This window comes from Humulus lupulus, chromosome 1 (genome assembly GCF_963169125.1).
Source record: "Humulus lupulus chromosome 1, drHumLupu1.1, whole genome shotgun sequence".
NCBI lineage: Eukaryota > Viridiplantae > Streptophyta > Magnoliopsida > Rosales > Cannabaceae > Humulus > Humulus lupulus.
This window is the reverse complement of record NC_084793.1, coordinates 166677727-166703787: the sequence shown is the minus strand read 5'-3', so window position 1 is coordinate 166703787 and position 26061 is coordinate 166677727. Positions and strand designations below refer to the sequence as shown.

At 34.1% G+C, this 26061-nt stretch overlaps 1 protein-coding gene across 2 annotated transcripts in view; it reads left to right on the top strand.

Moving 5' to 3' along the window:
- The window catches only part of LOC133800123 (beta-galactosidase 6), an 86840-nt gene that overhangs the window by 21912 nt on the left and 38867 nt on the right, over positions 1-26061 (top strand). Inside the window, exons 5-11 of one of the 2 annotated variants that reach the window (XM_062238091.1) lie at positions 19965-20057; positions 20166-20309; positions 20433-20527; positions 20697-20802; positions 20960-21044; positions 21382-21500; positions 21618-21779. In XM_062238091.1, the coding sequence (XP_062094075.1) occupies positions 19965-20057; positions 20166-20309; positions 20433-20527; positions 20697-20802; positions 20960-21044; positions 21382-21500; positions 21618-21779 (804 nt within the window). The remainder of the gene's footprint in view (positions 1-19964; positions 20058-20165; positions 20310-20432; positions 20528-20696; positions 20803-20959; positions 21045-21381; positions 21501-21617; positions 21780-26061) is intronic. The other variant, XM_062238094.1, reaches the window with a different exon arrangement.

The following is a 26061-nucleotide window of genomic DNA, read 5'->3' as shown; positions in this document are numbered from 1 at the left end:
TCTTTGTATAGTTTCCTTTCTTCGAAGACTACATCTCTACTAGTGAAATATTTTTGGTGGTCACCATCTTCAATACTCCACAACTTGTAGCCTTTAATACCCTCTGGGTATCCCAGAAAAATGCACCTCCTAGCTCTAGGCTCTAACTTGTCCTGCCTAATGTGAGCATATGCCAAACACCCAAAAACTCTTAAATGCTCATATCTAGCATTTGTACCTGTCCAGACTTCAATTGGAGTCTTAAACTCTAAAGCTGAGGAAGGGCATCTGTTTATGAGATAACAGGCAGTGACAACTACCTCAGCCCAGAAATTTTTAGGCAATCCTGAGTAAATGAGCATACATCTGACCATTTCTAGAATGGTTCTGTTCATTCTCTCAGCTAGTCCATTTTGCTGAGGAGTCCTTGGAACAGTAAGATGCCTTCCTATACCAGTATTCTTGCAAAGTTGATTAAACTCATTGGAACAATATTCCAAACCATTATCAGTTCTCAATTTCTTCACCTTTCTTCCTATTTGGTTTTCAAGCAAACTTTTCCATTCTTTAAACTTAGAAAGAGCATCATTCTTATGCTTCAGTATGTATACCCACACAAATCTATAATAGTCATCTATGATAGTAAGAAAGTACCTTGCTCCACCTCTTGAGATAGTTCTGGATGGTCCCCACAGATCCGAATGCACATAATCTAAAATGCCCTTTGAATTGTGTTTGCCTTTTCCAAATTTGACCCTTGTTGATTTTCCTAGCACACATTGCTCACAGAAATCAAGTTCTTCAATTTTATCATTGCCAAAAACACCCTTCTGGCTCAAGACTTTTAGACCTCTGTTACTAATGTGACCCAATCTTTGGTGCCAAATCATAGATACTTTCTTCTCATTAGCCACTGTGTTAACTTGATTCTTCACAGCTCTCTTTCGTAAAACATAGATGCCATTTTCTTTAATGCCCTTCATGATGACCATAGATCCTTTAATCACTTTGAGTACTCCACCGTCAACCTTGACCGAGCAACCATCTTGATCTAACATGGCTACTGATATAAGATTTTTCTTTATATCAGGAACATGTCTTACTTGTTTCAACTCTGTAACACAACCTTTATCAAGTTCAATCTTTACTATCCCAATTCCAGCAATAGTACATGCACGATTGTCTCCAAGTCTGACCGTTCCTCCTGTTACTGCCTGATATTCTTTGAACTGGTCTTTGTTGGGACAGATATGGAAAGAACATCCAGAATCGATAATCCAATCGTTGTCTGTTACTCCATTTGACACAACCAATACCCCTGCACTGCCATATCCATCATTGTCATCACAGTCTGAAATAACAACAACCTTTCCAGATTGTTTCTGATTGTAATTCTTCATAACAGGACAGTCCTTCTTCAAGTGCGTGGTCTTATTACAAATGAAACACCTCCTCTTGAACTTTGAGTTTCCTTTTGCCTTGTTCTGTCCATACTGCTCTTTGTTTTCCTTCTTGGAAGTCTTTCCTCGAACAAACAACCCATCTCCATTTGCCTCTTCCTTCAATTCGGACGTTCGCTTTAATTCTTTTGACATTAAAGCATTCTGAACCTCTTCCAGAGACAATGATTCTTTGCCATACATCATTGTATCGACAAAATGCTCATAACTCTCAGTGGGTAGAGAGTTTAGAACAATGATGGCCTGATCCTCATCATCAATCTTGATGTCTATATTTTCAAGATCAAGAATGATCTTGTTAAATTCATCCAAGTGATCTTCAACATTTTTCCCTAGTGTCATCTTGAAAGAATACAACTTCTGTTTTAAAAACAAACGATTTTCCAGCGACTTGGTCATGTATAAGCTCTCCAATTTGATCCAAATACCAGCTACTCTCTTCTCCTTTGATACTTCTCGAAGAACTTTGTCACCCAAACTGAGAATGATGGCACTGTGAGCTTTGTCCAGTAACTCAGTCTTCTCCTTTTCAGATAACTCAGATGAGAGACTCTTTTCTCCCAATAAGGCAGCTTGCAAACCTTGTTGAACCAACAGTGCACGCATCTTCACACGCCATAGACCGAAATCGTTTTTCCCTGTAAATTTTTCAAGATCAAACTTTGCATTCCCCATTTCTCCTCCGGTTATCAACCAAATCTTGACAATGGTAATCAAGACTCTCCTCTTAACAACCTGGCTCTGATACCAGTTGTTGTGCAAAATAGGGAACCACCACACCAGCTTCTGAACACTTCAGTTGATTGCCAAGAACCACAAAGAACAACAATACTCAAAGAACACAGAACAGAGAACACCAATTTACGTGGTTTCCTAATGAGACAATAAAGTTCTCATTAGACTAGTCCACGGCAGAAATCTCTATCAAGCTTTATTGAAGAATATAAAGAATGTTTACAAAAACTGAGTCAGACCTTACAAGAAAATAAGAGGGTGCTATATAAAGTCAACCTGAAACATACTATAAGCTAATAACAGAAAATAACTGAAACTAACTAACAGACTATCTTAAGGACTTAAGTACATTAATTGGTCATTACAACATTATCCATTTTTGTTAAATTAGTAATACGTGGTTGATCTCATCAAAAGTATTTTTTTTACATCAAACTATAAAATAAATAAAAAATTAATTAGAAAATTATTTGTTTATTATTTTATATATGTATATATTAAAATAAGTTAAAAGCATTACTTATTTATATTTTTATAAGTTCCATATATTGCATTTTGGGCGCTTTAATTATGATATATCTCTTATGTATTTTAATACATAAAACTACATTCAACATTCTCTGGTTGTCTTCAACCATATTTGAAAAAATATTATTAAATTTGAATATATTACATAAAACTACCATATTTGAATATAAGGTAGTCCTTTTTACCCTATTATTACAGTACATTCTCGATATAGGAAAATGAGGATATTTTTATTTCAATTTTTTTTATGACGGTATTTATTGTAATTACAGGAAATCTCCTGTAAGTTTTCAAGAAATTTATAATAATTTATAGTGTCGAAAACAAAACTCAAACAATTTATTTTATGTGTGTTTTTTGTATACGCATGTAAAAGCACTTGTTGCATGCATGCTTATTTTTTTTATATGCGTGTAAAAGTAACTATTTGAACTCTGTATTCGACATTGTAAATTATTCGAAATTTCTTGAAAATTTACAGAAAATTTGTTATAACTACAATAAACACCGCCATAAAAAAAATAAAAAAACTATGATAAAAATGCTCCTTCATACCCATATAGGGGTGTGCTATACGGTAGGATAAAAGGTACTACCCTATTACAAAACGTGCTTATATTACATTTAAATGATAAATTTTAAATTTAATTAATCAATAATTTCTAAATCCTACCATAATATTAAATATGTTTAGTGTAATGTTCCCATCAACAGATTACTTTTTTTTTTTTTAATAAAGTAATAAATTACTTGATGCCACATAATGTGCATCATATGAAGAAAAAAAATGTGGAACAAATTAAAATATGAATAACACATATTATATTGAAAGAGCACCTATTACTAAAAAAACTCTATGTTTTTAAAATTTAGTAATCATTGTGTCAATTTCTACAAAATATTCATGGTTTTTAAGTAGATCACCAAAGAATATAACACATCTTTATAATACTTCAATCAATAGAATCCAGCGAGCACTAAAATAATAATCATATTATTTATATGTTGAATTCATTAACATTATTGTATAAATGAGAATATTTTCAAATTCTTACCGCACATTCCAAGTTATATGAATTAAAATTTTCATGTTCAATCAATTATCATCAACCAATCTGCTAACCTTGGTTAAATATTTCATGTCTTATGGGTGACTAAACTCTTACATGTTCTATATATATATAAAAGAAAAAAAAACTCTCATATGCTCTATATCATAGAACTTATAATATGCTATTTGGGTCTTGCTAAGCGTGCCACAAATGCTTTGATTAAAAATTAATCTATTTCATTAAAATCTCGACAATATTTGTCATATAAAAAGCTTAATTTTATTGCTCAAATATTTAACATTCACTATACCAAGAAATTATTTTTGTGTTAGTTAAATGCGTCAGTCAATGCAGTTGACTGAAGTCGTTGACCGAGAGTCAGCATTTGTGGTAGTTGCGCACTGCCACAAATGCAAGGGCATTTGCGTCAGTGATAACACTGACACTGTTAATTGGCGATGTTTGCGTCAGTGGCCAACTGGCGCCGTTAACGCACTATTTGCGTCAGTGGGCAACTGACGCAAACGGTTCGCCCAGTAATAAATCCCAGCCATCGTCCTCGAGCCCCTCATTCTGCCAAATTCGAAAACTTAGGTTTTATCCCAACAACCAGCAATGCCTCCTACTTTCTTAACCCATTTTGGTGAGTTTTTATTTTTTTAATTTTAAAGTTAAATTGATGAATATAATATGTTTATGAACCTTATACATAGTTTTTTTTTTGTATAGATTTTTTATTTTGAAGATAATTGTTTGAAAAACCAAAACCCAAAAACCCTCCTCTTGATTTTTTTCTCTGACTAGATTCGGAGGGGTCATGAGGGTGGCTGGGGTTGCGCGAGTCGTGTGGGGTGGCTGGGGTCGCAGGGGTTGAGAGGTGGCAGGCTAGAGACTGAGTACAGGGGGGTTGGGGTCGCATAGGGTGGTTAGGGGCTGGGTACACGGGATCGGGGTTCATAGCGTTTTTTTTTTTTTAATATAGCATTTGCATCAGTGCCCAATTGCCACGTTAGTGATAGTTGGGCATTGACGCAAATGCTAGGCTGGTTTGTGTCATAGATTCTACGTCAGTTTCAAAACTGACACAAAAAATTAATTGTAGTAGTTAGGAACTGTCACAAATGACCTTTTTTGTAGTAATGATTTCACAAAGTAGAACCAACTAATCATTTCTCGAATGCATATTAAGTTTAAAAATTAAATATTAAAGTTGAATCAGGACTTCCTTTCATAAACCGTAGCTGGAGCCCCACTACAAAAAATATTAGTTTTAGTCACAATAAATTTTGTGACTACAATTAAAAAATTTGTGACTAAAGAAAAATCATCTTACCTTTGTCATTGCTAAAAAGTCTGTGGCTAAAAGTATTAGTCACAAAAATCACAATTTGTTGTCACTAAATATATTTTTAGTTACAACAAACTTTATCACTAAAAATAATAGGTTGTGACTAAAACTACATTAGTGACAACTTATGATTAAATATTACTTTTTAGTCACAGATAATCATTTAGTCACACAAAATATATACTATGACTAAAAGATTGTCACTAAGGGTACCTTTATTTGTAGTGCCCGAACATATCCAAAGCCATTACTTATTCTACCTCTTCAAATGTGATTGCAGTGACCTGATATCCTAATGGGTTGACCCACTAGGAAACAATATTGTTTACCTAGTGATCAACTCACTCTAAAGAGTCAAATTTTATAATTTAGGTTGTTAAAAACATAAAAGAGACTTTCATAAACCATAATAAAGCATTTACATCACAAAATGTATTTCAAACATGTTTAGAAACTTAAAATGAGTCTAAAATCTAAGTAGTTAAAAGCAAAACACAGTTCGAAGGTGATAGAATAAGTACCTGGCTGAAAGGCCTTCTCGGCCTCACTTGAAACATAAAATATCTTTAATAAAAACACATAACCACAAGCAGAATACTTTTAGAAACCCCACCAATCCTATAGGTTGGTTGTCACAATATGCATATTCAGACGAAGTCCTCTCTAGCCCACAAGCAATGAATACCTATGCCTTATTTTAACTTGCTCATACAGAGTAACTGATGAGCTATAAAGCCCAGCAAAGAAGCAAAACATAATTGTGAATAAACCCGAGCATAACTTAATAATATATAAAATGAACATATATCTCATTAGCTAGCCATTCAATCATAAGTAACCTAGTACCGCTACCCTCATATATATGGGTACTAGTAATCATAGCTTAACCTTATAGTTGACAGTTTCGATAACCTTAATTAGTTTCTCCGCCAATTATTGCATCGTATACATACATACTTTTCATATCATACTAAAGTAACTATGATCATAACATAACATAATAAAACATAACATATTATGAAATATCATAGGATAACATAACATAAGAACTATATCGTATCATAACATAAAGCCATCGAGTTTATAACATATCATAACATAAAATGTGATCAACCTTAGACCCCCACGTTCAGGAGAATAACCACTATCCTTACTATATAGAAAACTCTACATATTCCTTGATGAATGCCCTGTACAATGAGTGTACAGTATGGTTGCATGGTCAGTTATCACTATAGAGTCATAACATACATATCATTGGCATTCATAACATAACATGCATTTAGAGCATTTCATAATAACCACAGCAGGGACATATAAAACATACATTCATATCATACGAAGAATAAGAAAATTCCACATATCCTAAGTTACTCTTGGTACAGAACTTCCTTACCTCAAATCCCCAACATTCTTTTTCATTTATAAGTGGGATTGCTCCTAAGTTCTATAAATCCAACTGAACACATAACTTAGCCTATGATATTATGACTCATAAGAAAATAATTTAAAGGACAACTTAATCTCAAAATCCTATCCCACCATGGCCTAAACCCGAGCCCTCGGGGTAAAATGACCAAACTCCAAGTATAATTTATTCTTAATCTATGTCTTAAATCTCATATACAAACTCCAAGTATTTCTCAAATTATGAATTCCTGAGCCCCGAGTCCAAATCTCGAGCCCTGACAGAAATTTGAGCTCCAATTTATAAATCATATCATAATTTAGTCATTAAAGTATTTTTCTAGTCCATGAAAATTATTTCTGACTCTTAAATTTGCAATCAAAACCTTAATTATCATTTCATAAAGCCACGAGCCTAATTCCAGAGCCTCGTCTTAAATCCCGATCCCTAAGCTCCTCTTAGATATCATACTTAGTCTTAAATATTTTCTATCCCACTACAAGAAAATGGGGTCTTTGCCTACTAATTGTAAGTGTAGGTAAAACTAACCTAATGGTGGGTAATATGGTTTACCTACCAATATTGAATTGGTAGAGACTGGTAGGTAAATGTTAGTGGGGAAAGAGTCTTTACCTACCAATATTGAATTGGTAGAGACTGGTAGGTAAATGTTAGTGGGGAAAGAGTCTTTACCTACACTTATTAATACTATATGGTAAAAGAATCAGTGGACCCCACTAAGTTATAAATCAATTGATGAATCATCAGATGACATATTTGATGACGTGTCATCCTACGTGTCTGCTGACATGGTTTCCATAGTAGCATACGTGGCATACGTCAATACTGCCACTTGGCATCTTGTGGTTGCTCCACGTGTCAAACAATAATTTGTCCACGTACTACAAGAAATTCAAATGATTGTGTTACTTATCCCTTTTTTATCGGTTATGTGGCACTAAATGATTGGTCCACGTGGCATGTTGTGGTATACATATTTTTACCTACACTTATTTATTGGTAAGTAAAGATTTTTAGATAGGTAGTTTTAATTATATATTTAAATTAAATTAATATAAATAATAAATGAAAGTAATTAATTTTAAAAATATTTAACATTGTTTATCAAATAAATTATTTAACATTAATAATAAAATAAATAAACATATATTATAAAATATTCATTGCTTAACGATGAGTGTTAAACTAATAACATTTCATAAAAAAAATATCAGCAAGTCTATTACAAATCATTACAAACTCAATAATGTCATTTTATTGATATTCTTCTTACTCTTCACTTTGTGATTATTGCACGAGAGGCTCATTTTTCTCTAACTGAACTTGTGAATGTCGATAATGGATTTGGGAGGTGGACACCGACGATGGCTAGAGGTAGGGTTCAGGTTGACGACAATGGGAAGATTATATAATTAATTTCAACACAATAATTATCCCCAATTTAATCATCACAGGGATTTCAGAAAACATGACTTATTATTATGGGCATTTATGACACTTGATATACCAATATATATTAAAAAAACAAAATATATGAGCACATCAAGTCCCATAATCACCAACATAAAATAAGTATAATCATTCTTCAACATCACAGGAAAAAAAAATCAAAGTAACATAATGATCCAAATATGAAAACAAATTTCAGAAACAAAGTACCCAACCAGCCAAACATCTAAATCTGAGTACAGGAACAAAGAACTAGATTCACCAATGTAGTAAACTTATCAAACTAATCTATTCATCTCTTATACTCACATCAAAACTAAACTAAATTCTTATTTAGAGTAAAAGGCAAAGTCTGAATGAACAGATCATGCTTGAATGCACATAGAACAAATCATACAAATAAATAGCAAGCTGAAAAGCAAGTTGTAAACCAAACTAGACCATACAAGCAAACAAAGAAAAATACACAAAATTCTGAACAATGAATCGCATATGTTTGCAATCCCTACAAAACAAAAAACTCAATACATAACAACTTTAATCACACAATATATAGACATATTAAAACAGGTTTCTTGCTCAAAACAGAACCAGACCTTACAACCAAAGAGCAACACTAAATCTGAATACAAATATAAAAAATAATGTATTAAAACAATAAATCTTAATAAAACCAAAAACAGAAAAAATGAAAATACACAATAAGAAAAATCAGAAATAATGTAAGAGTAAAATTTATCATGTGACTAATCTCAAAGTTACTAATGAGGAATGGATCCATCATTGAGAGAAAGTGATGTAATTTAATCATGAAATTAGATCCAATAACCTATACGAAAAATATATCATATAACATCAATGATCAGATTTAAAACATAATAAAAAACACTTATTGGAAAAAAATAATCACAGATTATCAAATATCAAGTCCAAAACATAATTAGAAACAATAAAATAACTAATCAAAAACCTTATAACTTCATCATTTAAAATGGCAAACAAAGCAGATACATTTGTGAATTAGTCTAACCACATGCATAAATAAAAGTTTAAAATTGCATTCAGCATAATCAACCAGATTTATATAGATCTAAGTGTAAAACTATTTTTTCATCAAAACAAGACTAACATCATAAGAATCCATCATAGTTTACAAAAGAAATAAATACATACATCAAATAAGATCACTCAAACAAAATGACTAAGGTATTTTTCAATGAAATATTTACAAGTATGTTAGAAAATTTACAAACATGACAAAATCATAAAACACACTCCAGTTAGATTAAAAAAATCAGATTTAAACACATAAATATCTCATACTTAAAAAACTAGATTACAAATATCATTTATGCTTCAGAAAAACACTTGAGAATAATGCAAAAATTTAAAAATAGAGCAACTGTACTTAGACTAACTAAAACTCACTACCAAATAACAACAAAACAGAGATATATATATAAGAGAAAGTGTAAAAAGTCGTCATCATCAATTCTTCATATTACAAAAGACATAAATTCACAAAACAGATTTTAAATATCTTGAAAGAAAAAAATACTAGAAATTTGAATCCTATACTAACATAGCAATACAATCACAGAGGCAAAATAAAGACTAAACCCCACATAGGTGTACAACAATGGAGATCTTTATATATTTTAGATTGTTCAACAATGAAAAAAATAAAGCTTCAAAACAATTAAACAAACCACCAGAACAATAAAACACAACTCAAGCCTCAGAACAACAATGAAAACATAGCTCAAAGCCTCAGAAGTCAGAACAATAAAACACATAAATCGCCAAAACAGAAATGCATCAAAGTCATAAATTTGATCCCTATAAATCCCACAAATTTAAATTTGGATAAAATGAATCCAACAAAAACATGAATGTGTTAAAATCAATTAATCTGAAAAATGAATCACAAAAACAAAATATAAATCTAACATTAAAACACAAACATACCATAAATCTAAACACACATAACATGATCATAAAGAAAACAACACAAACAACCTCAGAACAATGACACATCATAAACCCTTCAGATTATTTCATCAGCATTGTCATAAATATTACCTCAAACAACCAGCCAACCAATCTGAAAAATCTCAAACCCACTAAGGCCACAAATCCAAAAATCTCAAAGCCACAAGCCGAAACTCATATTAAAACTTAGATTTACATATTAAAACTTAACCAAAATAAACCATAATTAGGCTTGAAAACCAAGCAATGAATACCAAAACCTCAAAGCCACCAACCAACCAATATGAAAACCTTAAACTCGTTCCAAAGCCACACCTTAATCGCTGCAATCCAAAGCCATAACCCAGCCACTTCAATCCAAAGCCAGGCCCGAGCTCCTTGCCTCCAAAAAAAAAAAATGCAATCTAATAAACCCATATACACATATACTCAAAACCACACAATAATTAGAATTTGATAAAACAATACCCACCACAAACATAAAGTTAAAAAAAATTAAGGACCACCCACAAACAGAGTCGAAAATCGAAGGTCGTACAAACAAAGAAAAAAGGCAGCAATGGGTGGCTCTGGATGCTGCAATGGGTGGCTTAAGAGGAATTTGGGTTCCAACAAGAGGTTGAAGAAATGAGGTGTCTCGGAGAAGAGAAAAGAGAGGGTTGGCTGAGTGTTTGGAAGAGATGAGAGGAGGGAGGTGGCTGGGCCCAACGAAGAGGGAGGCGGCTTGGTTCGTCGATGGGGAGGTGGCAGTTGGGCCTGACGAAGAGGGAGGCGGCTGGGTTCGTCGATGGGGAGGTGGCTGGGAGGGACTAGTTCGTCGATGGGGAGGCGACTGGGAGACTAAGAAGAGAGAAGGTGAGTGTGTTGAAGAGAAAGAGGGAATTGAGAGATAGATAGTTTTAGGTTTAGGTTTATAAAAATTATATTTATGTTTTTATTAAATAAAATATATTTATATAATTATATTTATGTTATTTTTTTTATATATAAATGTATATGATTATGATTTTATGAAGAAAAAATGAATATTATAATGTTAATGTTGTCCACAACAGCATTAATTTTAATTAAAAAAAATTAAAACTTTAAATAAAATTGGTGGGAAAAATGAGCTCCAAAAGTTGAAAAATTTTCCTCCAATATATTCGTAAGAATAACCCGTTACCTACCAATATTATTGGTATAGAAAATATAATTCTGGAAAATTTTAATATTTATCTACCAATAGTGTGTACCATTAAATTTTGGGTGGGTAAAAATAACTTTACCTACCAATATATATAGGTAGGTAAGAAATTGATAAGTAAATGTCAGATTTATTGTAGTGCCCCTTGAAAATATTATTCCAAGGCTTAATTCTAGCACCCGGGCCTTAACTTAAATTCCCAAGCCCTTAAACATGTGGACTCAAGCCTAGCATGCAATTTACGTGCATGGCCTATGAATATTTGGCCACAAGTCCTTCGGCCTCACTTCTCCATGGCCCACTCGAGCCTATGATTCCACTTCATCATCATCATCATCATCATCATCATCATCATCATGGCTTCACCATAGCCATCACAACCACCACCATTATCTTTGGTGGGAACCACCATAACTGCCAACTTGGTGGTTTTTCACACTCTCGACCATGCACCAAAGCCTAAAAGTCTGATGCTTCTCACATAGGTTGAACCCTATGTTCACTCACACATACATGACCTACATGAGAAATCAAACTCCAAGGCCAAGACCCTCCCCACCATTACCACCGACTTCTCATCAACATCACCACCACCATGACCACCATGAGGTGGTTTTCTCTAGCACTTGACGCACACACCATGGCCTCGAGGGTCGATGTCTCACCTAATGCAAGTTTACATGCTCACATGCAACACATTCGAGGTGCTTGCACCCCAAATTCGCTCAAATCACAACACCACCTCCAACCACTCACCATAAATGTCAGCGAGTTGCTCCATAAAAATTGTAACTGCCACCCCGAAGTGGTAACTACCACTATCATCCTCTAGATATACTCCCAATGAACCTTAGATCATACTTTCATGAACATATACATGTTTAAAACTAATACTTAACATCCTTAATCATCAAAATAGAAAAGAAACTCAAGAATTCCAATTCACCTCCAATGGACGAAGGACGAAGCCTCCCTCCAAGCATTGTTTTTCCAAATTCTACATTTGAAACCAAGGGTCTCTAAGAAACAAACAATGATCAAAGCTTCAAGGGAATTAAATTGAAAACTTACCTTTGTGAAGATCTAAGCCTAGGCCGAAACTCTATGGTGTTCCTCTCCTTGTAGCTTTCAAACTTCTACACATGCATGATGGATCTTTAGTACACCATTCTATGCCATAATTAACAAGAGAAGATGATCAAAATCCTTCCCCTTGTGCTGACCTAGCCCAGTCGAAACTCTAGAGAGCACAAAACTTTCTCTTTTTTCCCTCTCATTTCCTCTCTTTTATTCTCTCCCCCCTTACTCTATATTTCAAAACTTCTTAGCATAAAATGATGTGGTAAATTTCCCCTTGGTAGCTTATAATACTTGGTAACCACACATCTATCTAAAAAAGAAAGAAAATAAATGAATTCCCTCCAATACTAGGGCTAGGAACTCTATAGGCCATTCCCTGGCATTTTATGTGCAAAATGCACTCTTGAGACATTTACACTCTTATTCACTTTCAATAATCCTCAAATAACTACCCATTATCACTTATAATGGGTCATTAGACTATTTTATAAAATCCAACTTAAAACTATAGTCTAATTTCCATAATAGGTACAATATTTCGGTACACACCATACACCATAGTCCAAAAAAAAACAATTATATGATTAATGTGTATCTCTAACTCATAAAATCATAGTCCAAAGTATTTATATGATTTTAATGTGTATTTTTAACATATATAATCATAGACCAATGTCCTCATAAATTAATTGTAAGATAGCCAATAATTTCTATAATTATTCTAGGCCTTAGAGATAATTCATAACTTAATCACATGCTTATAAAAATAAATATTTCTTATACATTCATTTTTATATTAAAGTCTCCAAAGACTCTATCTAAGCAATCTATTAATCATAATTAATTATTATTGAAATAATATTTCCTTTTATTATTTTAATCATCATACTTAATTTATAATATAAGTCGTCGTAATATTTAATTAAATAAAAAAAATCAAACTAGATATTACATTGATGAATATTGACATTTTTCCTACTAAAAATCTTAAGTCCATGGGAATTTGAAACTTTATTTAGTCCTTTAACACTAGAGAATTCTTTAACCTTGAATTAAAAATTTAATTACATGAAACTCATGGTATCTTCATCAAATGCTCCAACTTGTCGTTGAGACTTTGGAACGAAACGGCACAATTGATGACATGTGCAGGCTTGGTGTAGACTTATTTTTTTCACTTCGACTTGCTGGTTTGTTGAAGGGCTTTTCTTTTTCCCCAAAAGACCCTACACAAAATAAATATGAAGATAATGTACATAATGATAAACTAAGACATTATTTTATACTTGATTTGTGAAAGTTAACTCCTTAGGCCAAGGTACAAATGTATTCAATGTGACTTGAACACAGTATATATAATTGTTGTCCGTGTTTTCACCATTGACACGTGGCATAAATTACGAGTGTTTAAGGCTCCACGAAATCTGTTTAAGGCTCTTGTAACGCCCTACTACCTTAGAGCCGTTACTAAGTGAGTTTAAAATAAAAATCGTGCTTTTGACTGACTCTAAGTGGTTTCTAAAACCAAAAGTGTGAATAAATCAGAGTTTAAGGCTGTACTCTTCAAAAATGATTAGTTTCATTGAAAACGTTAAATGTGAAACATCTGGGATCCCAAACTGAGGTTTACAAAATATTTACAACTCAAAAATAGATTTACACTTGATCAGTTATCAAAAGAATCATTTAATACAGCCATATACGAAATGCCCCCAACCAAAGCAGTCGGGCAGGCCGAACATGTACGCGCCGCCCCCACGCTCTCCATACTCATGGCCGGTTGACTGACTCTTTGCTTCTACCTGCCACACGGAGCACCCGTAAGCCGAAGCCCAGCAAGAAAACCCAAATAATACATAACATATGCAATTCATATAGCTGGCATAATTCACTGATAAATAGGAAAACCACCAATATAAACAAGCACGGCCATGCCGCCCCAGAGGCCTTACCAAAGCCTGGGGTTTCGGTTCTCACCACGAGGATAACTCATGTATCCCTTGGGTCCCACCCTGAATGTAAGCATCCCATGTGCTGTGTGTTACTTTCGGCCGCACTCGGCCCTTGCCGTTCATTTCATCATAATCACACATATAGTACATTCGAAATAATCATTCACACACATCATGATTCATTTAAGGTTAAACATTTGCACATAATACAATCTGGGGCCATGCCCTGCAATCACACAGTGGGGCCATGCCCTAATCTCGGGTGTTACGGTTTTCTTACCTTTAGATTCAGTAGCCTTGATCAACCTGACTCCTTGAGCACGATCTTACCCGAGCCCTAGCGCTTACCTAAGCAAAATCCACAAGTCAAAGTCATCACCAATCCTCAAGTCCGAAACCTAGCCTCGGGACTAATCCCGAGCCCCCGGGAAGTCCTAGATCCCCAAAACAAAGTGGCGGAATCAAGCCCCGAACCCTAGGTCAAAATCCCTTCACAAAAGCCCAAAAATCCCCTCTGTGAACAGTGCAGCGCTACAGCGCTCAAAAGAGGGCACTGTAGCACTACAAGCAGAACCACCCTCACCAGAACAGGGCTAGCGCTACAGCGCCCCCTGCCTAGCGCTGTAGCGCTAGTTGCAGCAGACCAAAACCAAAAATCGCATCTTGCGATTTTCTTCCCCCATTTCGACCCCAAACTTGTCCAACTCTTTCTCAAGCCCAAAAACAAACTTATACACACCACACACTCATCCCAAGCACCCCATGAACTCAATCCCAAGCTCAAGCAACCCACAATTCAAAATCTAACCCAATGAACCCAAAAACCACAAAATCACTCAAACAACAAGGATAGGGTCTTAGAGATCATACCGTGGGTGGAATTTCGACCTTGAACTGAACCCTAGACCTCCTTGGCTTGCACCTTCACAACCTTGACCTGTTTTCCCCAAAAACCCCATCCATTTAGCTCAAAAACACAGTTCAAAACAAGCAAAACCCTAAAACCGAAAACCTCAAGAACTTACCTCAAATCTCAGATTTGATCTTGCTAATCCCTTGCCAATCCTCAAGCCTAGCTTAGGATCCTTGATGCTCAGCTAACCCTAGCTTCCCACTGAGCTTAACCTCAAGAAAAAATCAAGGGAAATGGTTGGGAGAGCCACAAACCGAATCTTCAAAGCCAAACTCTTCAGTTTTCCTCTCTTCCTTCTCTTCCTTCTTTCTTTCTTTTCAGCCTATGGTTTTCTCTACAAAATCCACTAAGTATAAAGACCTTCTTTATTTTATCTCTTACAAGCCTAATGACCAAAATGCCCTCCCTTACTAATTCTAAACCTTTATGTCCATAAAGGGACATTTTAGTCATATTACCCAAATTCCCACTAATTCCTCAAGTGTTCCTAATAATTCCCGCTCGCTACCCAATACCAGATTAATCATCAAATATATTCCCAGATTCTCAATTAAACTCCCCAGGCTTAACCCAAGCCTGGTACAGGTTCCCGCTTTGACTTTCCGCTAACCCGCTCATTCTAGGATCGTCTCGAGTCATAGATCACAGGTATCGACATAGTCATGCCCAACATGGCCAAATTACAAATATGCTGAATCAGGTCTACATGCATACTAATTCACATAGTCATGCATCACAATTAATCACATAATCATATAACGTGCATTAAATCATAATCATGCATAAAACTCATTAAAGACACACACAGAATTCCTTTATGCCCTCCAGGCACACTATCCCAGGCCCTAAGCCTTAATACCGAATTTGGGGTCGTTACAGCTCTGCGGGAGCTCATCATCATTTACGACCATGGGATGAGTGTACCCTCAAAGGGCATTACGTCCCGAGGACCTTAGTCAAAGAGTAATGCTCCAATAGACCTTCATGTTGTGATCGATTCCTCCAAGCATGCAAGAACCCTTCTCTGAAGTAGAAAAACAATTGTCAAGTGTCAAGCATAGAGGTGTTATGGACCACAGACAACTTTCCGACACCCAATTGCCACAGAAATTATGTTGTCAATCTCGTACAAGTGGCAAAGAGGATGTCTCACAACGCTGCCTGACATGAGAAAACGTGCAGCTACCACCCTAAAACTGTCAGGGGCATTTTCCCCAATAAAGCAATGGGATGAGACTTTTCATACCGAGCCCACACGAGATACACTAGGACCCACGAGCTTAGTAAATGTAGAATGTATTCATTTAGGAAATAACAACCCTCATTAATAAAGGAATAATTGTAATCAGCTCCAATTAATGAGCTTTGAAATTCCGTTTTTAGTAATTACCAAATTAATTAAACCATGAATTAATTAAAATGCGGAATGGTAATTAATTGTTTACACAGATAGCAGATCTGTCAGAACAGAATCTGAACTTGTCACGACAGATCTAAACACAATAAATAGACAGTGCAAAAATTAAAGAACACAATGAATTTTTACAAGGTTCAGAAACCTTTTCGGATAACCTAATCCTTGGGGCCACGCCCAGAGAATAAACCAATTAGTAAAGAAACAAAGTGTACAAAAGCATTGACTTAAACAATGTAAGACTCCCTCTTAAACTATTACCACAATCTTGTTGTACTCTTCTCTATGAATCTGGTTTGATGAAACATTGATTCTCTTGAACTCCCTTCAAAGAATAGCGAGTGCACACTTCCTCCCGAAGTGAGACTTAGATAGAATCCTCTCCCGAAGATCCTTATGAATACGTTCAAAATAGACACTATCTGATTACGATGGACTAGATAGACATCCACAAGTACACTCAGCAATCTCACAAAGATTAAGGTAAACAAACTTAATCTCTACAAATAATCACACTCTTCAAAATAACGTAATGTTTACAAATATTCAAAATGGAAGAGATGAAAATTCCAAAGGCCTTGGCAAGATATTTATAGGCAGGGAAATCGTCCAAGGCCATCATTTTCAGGTATCTTTGAAATCAATTTGAGAATTTCTTTAATTTAGGAAAAACAGCCAGCCAGATGCATTTTGTGTCGACAGAAAAGGAAACTTATGAGTCAGCAACGAAATCAGTCTCATCTGGAAAAACGAACATGGTCATTTCTTTTGACCAAGTTCATTTTCGACATCAACTTAATTCCAGAATAGACATAATCCCTGAAAATAATCTTAAGATATTTGCACAATATATTTTTACCAAAAATTGATTATTTGAGATAAATAAGGCAACAAATATATTGACACTTAAAGATCTTTTCACATTACAAAATCAGCTGAAAATATTGCTAATAAAACCGAAAATCAATATGGAGATATGCTATTGATTTTTCTTTAAATAATTAAAATATTTTGTCTAAATTAAAGTTTAGTCAAAAAGGATTTTACAAGCTTAATCTTCCTAGTTGCTTTTTGGTTGATCAACATTGTTATTTTGAGTAGTTAGGGCAGCTGCTTGTGTTGCGGCCAATGCATTGGCCCGTGCCAACTGGGCAGCTACTTGTGTTGCGGCTTGTCTCTGCTGCTCGAACTTAGAATTTTGTCTGGCAATCTCTTCAGCAAAAGACTCACGATGACATTGAATTGCACCATCTCCTCCTGGATAACTCCCATGACCTCCTGGAGTTATTCCATCTCATGAGTCACATCCTCGATAGTGACTCTAGGTTCATTCTCAGGAGCTTCAGGATGGTCTGGTCATGCAGGATGCTCAGGACGAGCAGTCTCTTTTGTAGCACCTACACCAGACTTTTTAGGTGCCATTACTGGTCGGATGAGAACTCTGATGTGCTTCTTTATTCAGTTCTCATTGAAAATACCAAAATGTTGACCATCGTTTTTCCCAATGACGAGTAGACGCAAAAATGATAAAAAAATATTGAAGAAATATAAACGACACAAGGATTTTTATAGTGGTTTAGCTCCAAGAGTTGGTTACTAATCCACTTAGTATTTGTCCATATGCAAACAAACACTTAAGATAAGATGAACCTTAGCCAACCGAGTTTCTCAAGTGCAAGCAAGAGAATAATTTGAGAGGGTTTTCTCCATGAAGAAAAAGTCCAAGTCCCAAAGAGGTCCAAAGAGAGACCCCAAAATGGGACCATGAGCCTTGTATTTATAGCATCATGGAATGTACAAGATGGGTCGTGGGCTTGACCACATCACCATACGTTTTAGCCACGATTAATTAATAAATTAATACAAAATATTAACCAAATTCAAAATACAACAGAATAGGCTATTTTTCGGGATATTTGGGAAGTCTTCTTCCAGTAGTTACGGAGCCTTCTGATCGAGGATGTATGTGATCGGTATATTCTTCTAAAACTATTGAAACACTGCTAGGAAACCTTTGAGTCAGTTGATTCCTTTCAAAAGTCTACTGAACCTCCTGGTTGGTACCCTTTTGAACCTTCTAGTCGGCACCTTTCCGACCAGAGGCAACCAATCCAACATCTAGTCAGTGACTTGCTTTCTAACTTCTCACATTTTCTCTGGTCGATACATATTTGACCATCAAGATGCTACCTGGTATAAATATCTTGCCACGTGTCACTTCAAAATGTCACGTCATCATGTTTATTTTTTAGGAATAACAATCACGATGCAAATACATTATTTAATTTACCCTCATCTTTATGAAAATAGTCATTCTAATATGATTCATCTTTTTTTTTGACAAATTAATGATGTACTCATTATACTTTGAATCACACTCATTCTCTATAATATATTTTATCTTATAACTACATAGGAGGAGCAATAAATAAAGCATAATATAATATTCCAATTAAACATTATTACAATAATCCAAAGAAGAAACTAAATATCGTAACATGAAAAGTTGTCTTTTATGTTTAAGTTTGAATTCTCTATTATAAGGTCATGCAGTTGAAAAAAACAAACTTCGCCACATGTCACATAAAATTTCAATAATCAAAATTTTATTGAAATTAAAAAGGAATATACCAAATGTGTTGTTGCGTTTTAAAAAATTACTTGATTGGGAACTTCGGGTTTTCCTAAATAATATTTTAGATCATGTATTTGCAAAACAAATCAAAATAGTATCATGATGAACCTAATTTTGGAAAAAATAATTTTAAATATAATATCTCATTGTATGTTCCTCAACTTTCTTCTCTGCTTATTTGAACTCTGTGCATCGCTGATGACCTAACAATTAATTTTATATTTAAAATTATTTTGACAAAAATCGAATACAGAGTACTATTTTGATCCATTTTGAAAAATACAAAATCTAAATTATCATTTAATAAAAGTCATTTATAATACTCAAGCTTATATGTTGATGGAGTAAACATATTTCAAAAAGGCTGAGACAACCTTAATTTATTCGAAGACCAAATTCAAGTTGCAAACCTCAAATTTCAAATATAAATACAGGGGTTAACATATTTATCAAAGAGATGTAGTTTTAGTTGTTTATATGTGTTAGGAAAAATAACTCAAAAATTATACGTTAATTAAGTTAAATTGCATTCATCCTTTTACTTTTGCAAAGATTTCGAGTTGTATTATTGTATTTTCTTATTTAAAAAATATTTTTAAAAATTTAATTCATGTTGATTTATTAGCTTTTCCTTCATTTAATCATATTAGTAATTTTTAATATGTTTATATAAAAATAAGTCTAAACATATTTTGTCATAAGATCTCTTATTGTTATTGATTTATTCTTATGAATATTTTAATTTATTTAATATATATATTATTCTCTATAAACTATAAATCAATTTTATATAACGATGTATCTATTTACAGTTTTACATGAAAAATTTCACAACAATGATAGTAAGCATGATGAAGTCAGAGAGTTTGTATGCTTCTCAAGGAGGTCCAATAATATTGTCACAAGTATGAACAATTTTATTTTATTTTTCGTATTAATTTGTTATTAAGCATATTATTTGACATAAAATATTTTGAATAAATACTTAACATTCAACATTAAATTTTTGTTAGATTGAGAATGAATATGAGAACGTAGAAGCAGCATTTCATGAACAAGGAGCATCCTATGTTCGTTGGGCAGCAAAAATGGCTGTTGATCTTCAAACTGGTGTACCATGGGTGATGTGCAAGCAAAGTGATGCTCCCGATCCCGTGGTTAGTTTTTTGTTTCCATACAACTATCATATCATAAACATTATTATATAAATATATATGTATAATTAAAAGCGTGTTTAGCATATTAAAAGTTGACTTTTCATTGATATTAATTATGCATAGATTAATACATGCAATGGAATGAAATGTGGAGAAACTTTCAAAGGACCAAATTCACCAAACAAGCCATCACTTTGGACAGAGAATTGGACATCATTGTATGTTTTCTATACCTTTCCAATAATTTGCATTTAAAAAAGATAACATGTTTCGTTGGCAATTATACAAAATTGTGTAACATTTATAATAGTGAGTAATTTATTACAATATGATTTTTTTATTATTTTAATTTGAAGCTTCTAATACTACTATTTGATTACATTTCAGCTACCAAATATATGGCGGGGAAACCTACATAAGATCAGCTGAGGATATTGCGTTTCATGTGACACTTTTTATTGCAAGAAATGGAAGCTATATCAATTATTACATGGTATGAGAACATTGTTTATAGAATTATTATAGCCATGTAATTATGTAATTAACAAACATATGTTTATAGTAATTCAAGTTGTTGTACTTTTCTTTTTAATTATTAATATCATTTTAACTTATTATTATTAGAATGACCAATTTTCCTTTTAATACAGTACCACGGTGGAACAAATTTTGGAAGAACTAGTTCTGCATTTGTCATAACAAGTTATTACGATCAAGCTCCTCTTGATGAGTACGGTAATATTATTGTGTTTTATTTTTTTCATATATATAAATTGATTATCATAAATTTAGTGTATAATTGATATGCATAAATTTATCCTTGCCCACAAACTAACGTAAACGTGTATTTTCTTTCTTATATTTTCTTATTAAGAAGATCTAAAAAATGGTATTTAAATGATTGCATTTGTGTCATAAATAAAAATATATTGAAAACACACATGAGATATAAGTACATGTTGGCACTTGGCACTAGTCTCGTTAATAACTATTTTGTAAGTGAGGTACATAAATATGTTTGATGCATATTGAATTCAATCAGAATTAATTTAATATTTTCTAACATACTTAGGTCTTTTACGACAACCAAAGTGGGGTCATTTAAAGGAGTTGCATGATGTAATTAGAAATTGCTCTAAAACTTTACTAGCGGGAGCACCGACAAATATTTCCTTAGGCCGAAATCAATCGGTAAAGTTCTCCTGTAGTCTTTTCTCCTTTTAGTGGTTAGCATTCATATACTCTTTAAATTTGTAGATAATATAATTTTGGATAATGAATAAAAGTATTATTTTAAAATTATTTCAGGCATATATTTTCAGTGAAGAAGAAAGATGTGTGGCATTTCTTATAAACAGTGATATAAGAAATAATTATACAGTAGAATTTCAAAATCAATCATACATGCTGATGCCAAAGTCAATAAGTATTCTTCCAGATTGTGAAAATGTCATTTTCAACACAGCGCAGGTTAGTTCAAGTAGTTTCAACTTTTATCTTCCTTTTTTGTCTACACTCCAACATTTTTCTTTTTCATTTTTGCTAATTTATTTAGCAATTTGTCAAGATGACAATCACACTGGGGGCTTCTCACTTGTTCACATAAGTAGAAAACATCAAGCTAAAATTAAAAGCATAGCTACATTTAAATAGGATGATTCTTTTTATGTTATAGAACTCTACATATATTTAATTCTTCAATAGATTTTTTTTTCATTACCTAAATTTTGATTAAAAGAGAAAAAAAAAAAAGAGAAACCATATTGATAGTTGTTAGCCCAAGAATGACACCCAAGAGGGGTGAATTGGGTTTTGAAACTTATTCGAAAACTTTAAAACTCAACTATCTTACTTTAAGCATAGAAGTAAATAGATAATAATACAAATATGATTATAAATGAGTTTAGAGACAGAGAAAGAAAGCTCTTAATTTTTACGAGGTTTGATAAATAATCTTGTCACCTACGTCACCGGTCTTCAAACCCTTAAGCTTTGAGTTCAACTGATGGATCGACATTATAGACTCGATCAATCCTTTAATAGTCAAAGTGGCTATTCTCAAGGCTCGCTCAACCTTCCCATTATTCTTATTGCTAATGAGTTTCTTGCTTGCTTTGCTAAAGAAGGACAACAACAATAAAGAGTAATGCCTCTCAGATTTTACTCACAATTGGAGGATCTTAGTGAAGAAAGACTTATAGCTACCATATGGAGGTGCTTAATAAGATTGGCCATCAATCACATTGAAACCATTTTTAAGGATCCTTATAGCAGAAGCAACTATCTCATTGAGCATGAAATAGGAAAGCAAGAGGATAACCCTGGAGAAGAACTTTGCTTCATTAGAGAAAGAAAGAATAAAAATAGGGGTTCTAGCTACTCTAAACCTACACCAACAACAAGAATCGCCTGAGCCAATTAGTTGTTGCTGACTTTCACTCCGCCTTGTTTTGGGAAAGTCAATAGTCACCGTCATAATTTTACAACTCTAAACAGTAAGTATATGGTAAATATCAAAAGTAATAACACAAAAGAAGATGAGAAACTGAAAAACGAAATCAAAACTTGATATCTCAGAGATATCAAAATCCTTGCAACAAAGCTTGCCACAACAAGAATTGTTGTTCAAATTATCCATTCCATGCCTTTCCCAAGTTGCTTGAAGCTTCTACAATAGTGAAATGAGAATTGAGATTCAACAAGCCTTGAAAATCATACAAGTTAAGCAATTCTTGATAATTTTCTTGAGAGAAAAAATGTTGTCCAGAGCTAGAGAGAGAGAGGTTAGAGAGAGAATTGAGAAGTGTGATCGTTACTTTTCAACTCTAATGTACCCCTTTTATAGTGTAGGCAACGCCATTAACTCTAACCAATAAGATTAGAGCTTTTAGGTTTTGAATTTTGGAGCCAAAAACACATTAGCCACGTCATTGATAGGCGACATGCCATATGTTGCATGGCGGCATGTCACTTGTCATAGGCAACACATCACCTTGTAACAGATGAAGTATTTCCTATTGCTTTACGTGTTTTTATGCATGGGATAGGTGACATGTCGCCTAGCCTTTGGTCAAAGTGTTCAAAATTGACCTTAGACAACTCCAATTGCTCCCAAACTTTTTTGATATTCTTAGATACCTCATTGTATCACTTTAGAACCAAAAAGACAATTTATGAATGCCTACAACTCAAACTCAAATTTCACACATTCATTATGTGAAATGGTTAAGGATTTTACACCACCTTGTGTAAACCCATTAAGGATTTGTGTTTAATTAATCCTAACATTCCCCCACTTGGTTAAATACATACCTCAATCTCTAACTCAACAATATTGGTGCATAGAGTAAAGTATCTCTCAATTCAAAATTTACCTTGGTGAAAGCATTACAAGGCTTTATCGAAATCCTTGATTGCTGACAAACTCGAACCAAATATTCCTAGTCATAAAACCTGTAATACTTCACACACCTCCACTTGATCACTCTTTTTCCCACTTTGCACGCTCAACACTTTTAATGGCCATGTGTTCATCAATTCATAAACTTTTCGTGGAGAAACTCAACTCCCATAAGAGGCAACACCACCTCTAAGGTCACATAGGTGAAGTTCTTACAACATTTTTGCCACCTTTAGAGATGCTTGTTGCACACAACTGAACTTCATTAAAAGCTTTAAGCTAATCCTAATGTCAAGTAGCAACCGACACTAACCATCTATAGATGGGACTCAACAATATTTTAGTGTTGAAAATATCCACTTATCAATGACTTGTTCTTACCCATTGAACTCTAAAATCAATGTTGACGTACGGGATTTGATTTGGGTGCCATTATTAGTGAGTCTATATTTCTATAAATTTTAGTCTCATCCCTCTAGATGTAGAACTAACCAAATCTCTTGTAAGATGTTTGGTGAACGAATCCACTAGGTTCTCACTAGTTTTAACATATGAGATCGATATGATTCCATCTTGAATCAATTGTCTCACATACTCATGTCTTACACTTATATGTCTAGACTTTCCATTATACACTTTATTATATGCTTTAGCTAAAGTCGCTTGATTATCACAATGTATAGACACTATCGATACATTAACCACGGTTAATGATATATCTAACATAAGATCTCTAAGCCACTCAGCCTCTTTATCGGTTGTTGCTTAAGCTATAAACTTGGCTTCCATGGTTGTGTGAGAAATATATGCTTGTTTCTTCGAACCACAAGACACCGTACCCCCACCAAGTGTAAACACCCAACCCGTGGTGGAGAGATTGTCTCCTACACCCGATATCCGACTTGTATTGGAATATCCTTCAAGTATCTTTTGAAATGTAAAGTAATGAAGGCTAAGTTCCTCGTTTCTTTTAAGATATCCAACAACTCTCTCTATAGCCTTCCAATGCTTGATACTTGGATTGCTAGTAAACCTACTAATTTTAGTAACCGCATATGAAATATCCGCTCTAGTACAAAGAGTGGTGTACATTAGGCTACCTATTTCACTTGCATATTCTAAATGAGCCACCATTCTACCCTCTTTCTTTTCAAGGTTTTGGCTTGAATCAAATGGTGTATTTGCCACTTTGATTTTGAGATGACTAAATTTGGTAATTACTTTCTCAATATAGTGGGCTTGACTTAACGCATATCCTTTATAATTTCTTCTAACATCGATACCTAAAATGGTATCCACATCTCCAAGGTCTTTCATTTGAAAAGTAGAAGAAAGAAACCTCTTTGTTCTTATGATGTCTCTCATGTCACTGCTCAAAATCAACATATCATCAACATAGAGACACACTAAGATAGCATAGCCATCACAAGTTTTAGAATATAAGCACTTGTCCACATCGTTGTATCTAAACCCACCCGAAACAATGGTTTCATTAAACTTCACATGCCATTGTTTGGGTGTTTTTTTAAAACCATATAATGATTTAGCAAGCCTAGACATTTTATGTGTAACGCTCTGGATAGCCAAGACAGTTACACTGTGTGTTTATAATGGTGCAAGACTTGCTAGTCAAGTCATTTAGTTAGAAACGTGTTATTGAAATTACAGTTGAACTAGGGTTGAAAGATTTTGGTCTCAAAAGTTTCATTTTCATATAATCAAACATTTTCTTTACATGGGATCCCAGAAGTAGTAAAGTTAAAAGACAGTTTACAAAATTTCAGGATTAAAATACAATTACTAGCCACTCTAAGGCAAAACAGACAATTAGGCTTTTCTCTTCCTGTACCACTCCTCGGCCATGGCGGCCGATCAGCTGACTATGTACATTCAGCCCCAAAGCTCTCCATCTCAGGTCTGGTCCAACTTGCCCTTGCCTTTACATGCACCACGTAGCACCCGTGAGCCAAGGCCCAGCAAGAAAACACAATAACAGAGCATAATCATCAAGCAAACAACCAGATAACTCATACAGTATAAACATGTACTCAACAGTCCAAACATTCATGTTATTCAAGTATTCAGCATACCAAGTACATCATTTCATATCAATAATCAATTCACATATGATAACCAGGGTTAACGCCCTCAGGCCGCACCCTCTATTTATCCCACTGACTCCGGCCCGCTTAAACCGAGCTCAGTGAATATTAAGCTGTCCTTAGCTACCAGTGGCCGAGCCGCGCCCTGTGCACAAGTATTATTTACAGCACCCTTAGGCCGTTTAACACATGTCCCATGGCATAATACCATCTATGATATTATACAGATATAGGGAGCTCTTAGTCCCAT